Source organism: Cygnus olor, chromosome 4 (genome assembly GCF_009769625.2).
Source record: "Cygnus olor isolate bCygOlo1 chromosome 4, bCygOlo1.pri.v2, whole genome shotgun sequence".
Taxonomy (NCBI): domain Eukaryota; kingdom Metazoa; phylum Chordata; class Aves; order Anseriformes; family Anatidae; genus Cygnus; species Cygnus olor.
Window position 1 is genome coordinate 35261993 of NC_049172.1, and position 10264 is coordinate 35272256.

General features: G+C 41.5%; 1 protein-coding gene across 1 annotated transcript; it reads right to left on the reverse strand.

The window, feature by feature from the left end:
* Window positions 1–1136: 1136 nt before the first annotated feature.
* LSM6 (LSM6 homolog, U6 small nuclear RNA and mRNA degradation associated) lies at window positions 1137–6175 on the reverse strand. Its single transcript, XM_040554901.1, has 4 exons — window positions 6055–6175; window positions 5684–5795; window positions 2918–3031; window positions 1137–1308 (listed from the first exon to the last, which is right to left on the reverse strand). Exons 2-4 carry the CDS (start codon window positions 5775–5777, stop codon window positions 1274–1276), a joined length of 243 nt encoding a protein of 80 aa, XP_040410835.1. The 5' UTR covers window positions 5778–5795; window positions 6055–6175; the 3' UTR covers window positions 1137–1273.
* Window positions 6176–10264: the final 4089 nt, after the last annotated feature.

Genomic DNA, 10264 nt, shown 5'->3' on the forward strand with positions numbered 1-10264 from the left:
GCTTCAGAAAACTCATTTAAAAAAAAAAAGCTAAGTAACCTCACCATGAGGCACAGTACTCTAAATTATAACCTTGTTCTGAGAAACAAAAAAGTGTTCTGAAAAATCTGGATGTTAAGTGCGGTAATGGTCAGAGTAAGAAACACCTGAACCTTCGTATTTATTTCTTGTCTGACTGCAAGTAAAAGGATTTTATAAATTGATGCAAGCATCCATCTAAAACTGAGCTGGATTTACTTGCTTGTCTTTGATTAACTGGGAGGGTTGCTGCAGAATGTAAACAAACAAGTTGTGACTTCACTGCCTGTGCAGATATTTCTCTTTCCCTCACACATACTCCAAGCTATGAGCTCAGTATATTTTTTTCACGTTTCTGGCTAGCACACAAAGAAAAGAGAATGTACAGATCGTGCTAAGTTGAGAGAAAAAGCGCAAGCTATCTGAACAGAATATGCGTGATATGTTAGCAAAAGCTTTTAGATTTCTAGTCTGTTTTGAGGAGTAGCTTTAAATAATAGCTTAAATTGCTTTTTATTGAAGAACTCCTTTGTGTTTGTAAAGAGATGCAAAACCAAAACAAAGGTAACTGCAGTCGGGGGAGGGAGGGGAGTATGGAGGTGGGAGGTGAAGTGGCTGCTAGCTGTGCTGGGTTACCAGCTGAGAGCTTTTCACTGGTGACTGACTTCCACAGCGGGTGCTGTGCTACCCCTTAGGGTTTTTCTTCCATTTGACTCAATTCTTTCCCCACCCCTAATTGTTGAAGTGTCTGTTGCATCCCTTGATTCCAATCCACAATTCAAGATGTTTCGGGTAATTTAACAGTCAGCAGCTGAACTTTTTACCCAATGACTCTTGCTACAGTTTGGCATTTAAAGCTGAATCTCTTCCAAAAAAGACAGGTCGCTGTCACCAGATTCTTTTTCCTTCCCAACATCAGTTAAACGATTGTTTTGCCATGATTGCATGGCTGTGATTCTACACCTGCTTACCTCCAATCAGTATTTCTGTGACTGTTAGTGTAACCAAATGAGCTGTTGCTTTGAATTAGTCTTGTGGTACTGTTACATGCTTCATTTTTATGTATTTCTGTACAGTGGAACAAAAGCAGTGTTTTGAAACAAAAACATTCAGGAAGCTTAGACTGGTTTACATTTATTTAAAAAAAATATTTAAACACTTGCGTATTTCACTTGTGAGTTATTAACTACAAATCAAATAGGTCTCGTCCCTTTGGAAAGGTTCACAAGTACAAATTAGCCTCTTTCTGGCATCTTCACATCCTTCTCTTCTGTGTGCTTATGTACAATACTGTGAAAACGAGAAAGCAGCACACATAAGAGGGCTTTGGTAAATAACGTGCAGAAGACTGTTTATTTAAAACATCTTAGTTCCATGGCTTGTCAAATGACTGTAATGAATCCCCTTCAGCATGAAGTCAGAAATGTTTCAAGAAATGTTATTACATTTACCCATTATATACTAACTTGGCTCAGTATTATATTCATAGCCAAACTGTACACTCCAACAGATGAGAATAAACCCAGCTACCCTGCAGCATTACTGAGGAGAGCATGATAAAATCTTTAAGCAGCAGAATTAAGGGTGTTAGACATTAATGTTACGGTCTTTCAACAAGAGCTGAAATCCCAAGCACTTCTGGCAAAGCTAATTACCCATGCGACAGCAGACATCTCTTACCTACTTGGCTGGTGATACCAAAGCACCACGTGAGGCAATGTTTCCCAGGCACTTAGGAACATTTTTTACCTGAGAGTGGGACTATGCAAACTGTATTTTGAATGCCCACAACATGAAACTCTATCGTGCTCCTAAAGCTGGGATATCTTAAGCTCTCTGCCCAGCCTGTACTTCATTTTCCTCCCTCTTATCCAATTGTTATTAACTTTTATAATAAATTCTTATTTCCATAATTGATTGTCCAGCTGCAGTGTCACAGTACTTCTTATCATAATAAGCTAAATTCCTTGCAAAAAAACACTTGGCCTTGCTCAAGGATTGTTTCTGCTCCCAAAACAGAACAGAATCTTTCACGCTGGTGCCACGGTCTCCTTGACTCTTCATGTAACGTGAGATTTAGTTCTTGTTTCTTTCTATTCCCTTTCCTGGCTTGCACTTTGTTTTCTAGTAACTTAGTCAAACACTGCTTAATTTACCTTTTCTACAAGTCTCTTCACATCTGGCTTTTGAACCTTTTATATTTTTAGATATTCTTCTCCCTGGCATGTCCTGCTGCTACAGCCTCACTGATACCACAGCATCATTCCAGGAGCCTGGGACACCATCAGCCTATGATTAAAAGCAAGTCTCTTGCAGGGGGAAGGATGCTAACTGTCCTTGCAGCGCACTAAAATTCACGTACTGCACTGGGACAGTTGAAGGTTCAATAGCAAAGGGCAAGTGATTTTTCTTGACTGATCACAATCTGTACTATAAAAATAGCCTCCAGTACTAATGAACACCACTCAACCAGGTCTGTTGTTCAGGCTGGGGCATTCACACCTCAGGAACGCAGCACTGTCCATGTGTATTGTATCATCCATGTACCCAGCAGTTTACCTAGCAAAACACAGAGCCTCCTGTGGAGGAGAGCCCACCTTGGCAGGCAGCAAGTGCAAAAGTAAACCTGTCAAGTGATAGGAACTTGAGGTCTATGAGCGGATAGAAAAGAGCACGCTTCTCCAAAAGAACTCTGAGTTCAGAGGCAAAAAGGGCAACAAGAATGAGGAAAAGCACAGACCCTGAAAAGGGGCACTAAAAAAGTAAACATATTAAGGTTTCCAAGTAAGTATGAAAGTAACATTCTTACAGGGAACCTGCTAACACCTCAGTCACACCTCAAATGCAGAAGTAAAATACCATTCTTTTACTGAGCAATAACACAGGAAGGAGGAGTTACCATTATTTCCTCGGATAAAGGCGTCACCATACTTGTTCTTTAATTGTCCATTTACGTATTCTTCTGTCTGTTCCAGAGCTATATTCATATACCCATCCAGGCAAGCCAGGACACCTGAAGACAGTGACAGTTTAACAGTGAATCGGCTTAAACTTATTTTTAAAGAAATAAAAATGCATTGCATTTGAACAGTAGAGGGAGGGAAAAAAAAACAACAACTCTTCACAACAAACTAAAAGCCCAAGCTTGCAGGTGAGTCAGTGGATCACAGTATTCTTAAAAGAACTAAGCTGTGAGTAAGGAACCTCAGGTCGTCTAGCAGCAACTTTATCAGTTGATATAAGGATGTGGGGGGGAGTCATTGAGGCACAACTTTCAAAAGATCAACAACCTCCACTCTGAAAGTTTAGTTGTCCCTTCTTGCTTGTGTTTTATTCCTGAGAAGAACCTGTGACATTAAGTATAACAGGGTAACCTAAGAACAAGACTACTAAGTTTAATTAAAACCTCTCAAGGATGGGACACCATACGCATTTTTCAGATTGATTTTTATGCTTACAGACCCAGAATAATGTGGGCTGCCAGTCTGTTTTTGTGTGAGCAAATCTTAAGTCATTTTCAACAGGCAAGGGGTTTCCAAATGACACTGACATCTTCCCACAAAAATAAAATTACACTGCTTAATTAATGCACAGCATGAAAAAAATCTGTTATATTAGATGGTCTCTTGATCAGGAAAATATGCATTAGAGTAGCACTGCCTTTAGAAGTTTTTATGTTCTGACTTCTCATAGCCCCTGTTCAGGCTGCACCTTGTTCACACAGTAGTTGCACTGTGCTGGCAGTATGATGGCATTTTTATTCATAATCACTCCTTGGGATCTACACCCACCACTATGGCCAGAGCTAAATTTAGCTTAGCTAATGAACAGACCATTTATGTAACAAACCAAATGTGGGGATTAACAGATGTAAAGAATTGCTCAGAGAATGCAATCTGATTTTTTTTTTGTGTGTGTGTACATGAAACAACTTCTAACAAGCTCTTCTTACCTCAGTCTTGCCTGTGCGTTTTCCCAACTTCATTGCTGCACAGACACTACTACTAAAATTACTGCCACTACTAAAATTAAGAACCTCATTTATTTACCTGGCATTAAAACTCCGGAATTATAGTACCTTGGCTGTATTGAGGAGAGGGAGAAAACTCCAGTCTGAGAATCTTCCTCTAGGGCATGTTCTCATTTTCCAGAACTGTTACTGTAATATCTTCCATTAAATAATTAGGAATTTAGTTTTTTCTGCCAACTTGTAATGGTTTGAGGATTGTTATTTTCCTGTGTGTTTTTCTTTTCTGTTTCCACGCAAAAGGGGAAAAACTGACTGCTCACAAAGTGTTTTTAAGCTCCTTGTAGGTCTGACTGTAGGCATATTAAACTAGCAGAGTTCCAGGCCTAGCTAAGGGGGCAGGTTAGAAATGTATCTTAATGAGTAAAAGGTACCAGTGTTCCTATGGAAAATAGGAAGTATATCAAAAAACACCTTGCATGCACTTTTAGGCAAGTGATGACTTACTTTAATTAACTTTAATGAGCTGTCACTACATAATCCTGCAAGAATGAATTTACAGAGGCCAAAGACAGATGAGAAGCAGTGATGTTTTTCAGCTACCAACCCCACCTGACATGCTCAAACCATGTGGATATCCAAAGAAATGATAGATTGCAAATTTTATCAACTGAGAGATACTAAAGAGGGACAGGAAGGGATAATAAGGCACTGCTTGCCCTGTCAGTGAACAAGAATTTGAAACTGTCAGAATGCAAAGACTCCTTGTCACAGGACAAACAAGTCTTGTCTCACAAGCGCTAAGCTTAGCCAACTGAATTAAATCTACCAGAAATAGGTATCTCTGGCACAACAGTAATGTTTAAATCATTCTAGAATAAAATGCCTAGCTTGTGTTCAACAGGAGATCATGATAGTTTTAGTTACGTTTGGATATTACTGGGGAAAAAAAAATGGCAGGCTGATAGTCTTAGCCTAAGGGGAGTATGACCAGGCCACTTCACTTAACAGAACTTTAACTTACTGCTTAAAAAACAAACACCCTATAATCCTGCACACAGTGCACGTGTGCAGGATGCAGATCAGCCAAAGAGTTCTGGAATAAAACTGCTGGACCGTGTTAAAAAACACTGGGCACACAGGTGCAAAAAACACACTAAGCTCTCTTCTGTATCCCTGTGTGTCTTGATCCAACACAAGTCTAGGAGTTGTTTAACCAAGCATGCAACTAACTCTATTTTGTCCCTCATGTACTTCCTGATAGCACAATTTATTGTTTGAAGCTTTTCTGGGCCAAGGTCTGTGCTAGGAGTTATAGAACATGAAGGTAAAGAAAAGGGGAGCTTCAAAAAGGCATGCTGTCAGCGCACTGAAGAGTGGCCTGACCATTTCAGGAGCTGTAATTCAAACCAATCTCCACAAAACTCAATTTAGAAACTCAGACTCATCCTGCGACTGCAGTCAATCACTGTGGCTAAGGGTTGTAATGATTTAGATAGGTATTTTTAATCTGTAAATCCACCGTTAACCTCCTCTCCATCAGTTTCTCCAGAGCTGATTTCCTTACTGTCCCTGCTCTGAGGTCCATGTGCACGTACACCAAGATGCTAGCTCGCACTGTGTTGCTTTTCAAGAGGGTCCAGCCTCCCCGAACAAGGGGATCGCAGGCTTGCTGTGAGGGACAGGGCGCGAGCTTACCTCGGTAATCCACTCCGGAATTCAGCTTCACAACCACGGGCCTCCCGATGATCTGCTTCAGGAAGTCACTGGGGGTTTGCTTCCGCAGGCTCATCTTGGGCTCCCCGGGAAGCTGGGGAGAGACGCGCGAGCAGCGGGTGAGCGCCGCTCGGGGCGGGCGGGCACTCCCCGGCGCTCAACCCAACACCCGGGCGGCCAAAGAGTCGCTAGAGCCGCTCCCGGAGCCGCAGCGCGGAGTTCCCGCTCGGCAAGGAGCCTCCCCAGGGCGGCCAGCCCTCCCTCCCGCCCGGCCCTGTCGCGGCCCGGCCGTTAGCCCGCGGCCGTTGCCCGGCGACCGTTGGGCCCCGCGGCCGTTGGGCGCCGCCGCTCACCCGCCGCCGCCTCCTGCGCGCGCCCCGGCCCGCTCGCGGCCAATGCAGGCGGCCCCGCTACGGCGCGCCGGCAGGGACAAACCGCGCCGGGCGCGCAGCGCCGCCCGGGCAAAGGCGGCAGCCGTCCCGCCCTGAAGGACCCCGCGGGGGGCTTGGCTGATCCCCAAATTTAGGAACTGTCCCAAGTTCTTCAAAAAGATTAAAACAATAATAATAATAATAAATAATAAAATAATAATAACAAATAAAAAGCCCACAAGCAAACAAAACACCATGGTTTTTAGGAGTTTGATAGCGTGACAGGAGTTAATCATCTGGACTGATTTTTTTTTCTTTATTCTTCCATTATTGATTAAAAAACTATTAATTTTTGTAATAGAGGGAAAATGTGCTCCAGAAAACATGCTCTTCAGAACAGGGAAAAAAATTTTCTTCAGAGCACGGCCAAGCGTTCTCCCTGAGTTGTCTTCTCTTTTTAAACACAATTGCAGTCACATCTCCCCCACACACAGCCCAAAATAAAGAAAAATAGCCCAAATCTCAGGCCAGGAGGCCTTCATCCTGGGGCTGAAGACCGGCCACAGTCAGGCAGCCAGGCCTCACCACAGCCTGATGCAGCGGGCACCACAGGGAGCAGGCCGCACCATGTCAGGTGGGTGCCAGGTTTGTTTTCTGGGTGTTTGAAGCCAGCCACCCAAATCCTCCTAATTTCCTTCTTAATACCATTGCTAAGCTTACAAATGTATCTATTCTGAAATACTGTAATCGAAATGGCCAACAGTTTCATACCGTTAGCTTGCCGCTTCCATGCTTTGTGGCCAAGTCATGAATCCAAATCTCTGTTAATTTTTCCAGGATTGCCATAGGTCTCTAAACAATCTCACATGCTGTTCTTAGGGGTAAATTAACCTTCATGCAATAAGACATACATTTACGAGCACTTTGGTGTAGTGGGATTTGACCTGGAAAGAAAATTCCTATCTTGTAGATTCGGAAAGATTATGTAATCACATCTGTTAACACACAACCTAAAGAATGCTTTATTTCCTGAGTGATGAAATCCAAATGACCTCAGGAAGGTGGTCTTCAAAGGATTTAAGTAATCCACATCCAGCAGATTGCTTACAGAATTCAAAGCTTCAAGAATGAAAATAAAATTCAGACCTCATTGTTTAATGAATCTCTTTTTTTTTGTTGTTGTTTCGGTCATCTAGATGAAAAAGGATTTAAATCTAAAACTTTGTGTGCATTGATATGAGTAGATTCTTTTAAATACTGTATTGCTTTATCCTTTCATAGTGCAGAGAGAGTTTTTCCAGCTGTGCAACTCATTGAAGTCAGTGAGATGCTGCCCTTGTGTTTTAATCAAGATGAACTTGAAAGGTGAACATTGTAAGTGGTAGAAATTATTTATAATTTGGTAATAAAAGTTTATGTCTAACACTTCCAAATTTCATACATCTGCTATGTGCTGGCCTTGAGATATAGAACAGTTGTGATTGCCTTTACATTTGGCCTTAGATGAAAGGTCATAAATTACAATGATAGTTCGTACTCATTCCCAGCTCGCAAAATTTCCATATTAACATCTTCACCTCAAACATAAATGGTTACAAAGTTACAAAGAAAAAGTTGCATTGGCCTTTGTCAACTGAACTTAATGATGGAAGTCGGCAGCTCGTATACTGTCGCTAACTCTTAAACATGAAGCATCTCGGAATCTTTGTTCAGAGGACCTAATTAAAACTTTACAGTTAGCTTTAAAAAATGAAATGGGATTTGACAGTCTCTCTTTCTCTCTTTTCAATGCAATAAAAAACACTTCAAAGTTAGGGAGGTTTTTCTTTCCAGCCAGTTGAAATAAAAGCATTTCCGTAGAGCGAGATGGCCGTGTAACACAGAATGTGTAAAAAAGGACTGTCCACTTCTTCTAGCTCTTCTGAAAAGAACACCATTTACATAAGTTAAATGCAGGAGAACAACAATCCAGATGACAAAAGAATGTCTGTGGGAATACTTCGAATTCAGCCTAAATAATCCTGGCTACAATCAGTGGATGAAAAAAGATGTATTAAACAATCCTCACCTGACAATTCTGTCACAGAGGACAAACCTATCTGGGCCAAAGTCGTGGCATACCCCAAGACTTTAACAATCAACTTTGGAACCTACTTAGACAGAAAAAGAAAAATTAAATGAAATATGGGGCTGAGAACCAGTTCCAAATCCAGGGAAACTTCTTTTTCAGAGCCTCCGAGAGTGTGGGGCAGAAGGCATCAACCTCCATGAAATAACATCAAGGTGGAGAACCATGCAATTCAGAATTAACACTGAAGTTGCAGGGTTTCCTGAGGGCCCTTAAACTTAACGCTGTACCACATTTCCAGAGATTGAGAGATGGAGGGTGAGATTCTGCTCCTCCTGAAGTCAGTGGAGGTTTTGGTAATTACCTCTCTGTACTCTGGACACCTCTAAAAAAAAACCTTGAAAGTACACTGAAAATTTCAAAACAAATCCATCTCAATGAGCCGGTACCAAAATGGTAACCAGTAGGGTGATAGTTGTCACAGCTTGTTTTTGGAAACCAAAGTCTCAGCAGAGGATCCTGGCTGCTGAAAAATCACTTTGCCCACTGGCCTGAGCCAACAGTCTCAGATTTGTTCCACACTCTTTGCATCAAGGAAGCACCAAACATGTTTTCTCCAAAGCTATCCCTAAGGAAGAACTGAGCACATTGATGCCTTGTGCTGCTCAGTGTCACGACAAAAAAGCTTTTTCAATCCAAGTGGCAGGTCTTGAGGAAGCTGAGGATAACAACGTGAGAACCCAGTCCAAGGCTTTCTCTCTTCCTCCTGGACTTTCAGGTCTGTAGAAAAGAAAAGGAAGGTCTCTAGAAGCTTTCAGAGTTCATGTAACTCCCTCAGAGTTCCTGGCAGTGCTCTCCTTGGTTCACCCAAGGGATAAGCTTTCTTTTGAGCCTTAAGAGGTTTGAAATTCTCTTTGCATGCATTTTGATGGGAGAATTCAAGCCTTTCAGCATTTAAATGACACTCTATCTGCTCCTTTACAGTGAAAGATCAAAGGTTTTTCCCTTAAATGAAGGCTTAGTTATCCAACATTATATCCAATGCTATGCTAGGATCATCAGAACTGCTGATTCCCAGCCATGTTCTCAATTAAAAAGTTAATGCATTTTTAAATTGGACCTTAATCAAAAAAATATATATATATTGGTTCTGTGCTACAGATTTCATACAAAAAGCGTAAAAAAATTCTGTTGTCTTCAGGTCCTTGCTTTGTGTTCCCCAGCCCGGGATGTTCATGTCATCTGATACGGATTAAGTGACATGATTAGCTTTTGTCACATGTTTTTGTCTGCTGTTTTCTGTTTGGTTCAAGTACAGTTTAACAGATCACATGAAAACTGTGCTTTCTGTTACACTAAGTAAAGGCTGGATATTTTTTATTTTTTTTAATTTTTTTGAAACAGCTAGATTATATCCAAATTACAATCAAATTGGACCCAGCCTTTTATGTTTAAACTTTCTAAAATATTTACATCACAGAAACACAAGTTCTCTATTTTCTCCAGTATGGAATATCAATTCCAGATGACATTTCAATGTAAATTTTTCCATAGCCAGTTTGATGCTAATTCGGTTCTTCAGGTTAAAATCCTGGTGTCAAGATTAAGCCCAGAGATGAGCTGAAATGGTTACTTTTAATTGACCTGCTGGTGTAAAGCATCTGCAAGGTTAGTTCCCAGCTCCCCAGAAGTGCTTCCGATGGCCACCTGAGGATATGAAGTAAACATGGGGCTGTTCTAATTCATAGCGGGGTGAAAACAATCCATACCTTGTTTCAAAATTCCATGAATGAGGAGGATTGGGAAGCATTCAGCCACCTTTCTGTCCCTCTGACCCTTTCCGCCTAAGGATTCAGCTGATGCTCTAGGACAGAAGTAGACCTGTGGGAAGAATAATTCTCTTTTGGGGACCTGACTGGATCTGCCACCCCCTGACTTCTTCTGCCCTCTCAATGCATTTTTTCCATTTATCTGAGCATTCACAGGTATTTCCTATATGGGAAAAAATTGTGTTGACCTCTCCTCAGAAAGAGCCTTAGAGCCTTTTCATGGATTTCAGCAAGCAGCAGATTGTGGATCAAGCCTAAAATAACTTGTGTTTTTGGTTTTTGTTTTGTTTGTTTG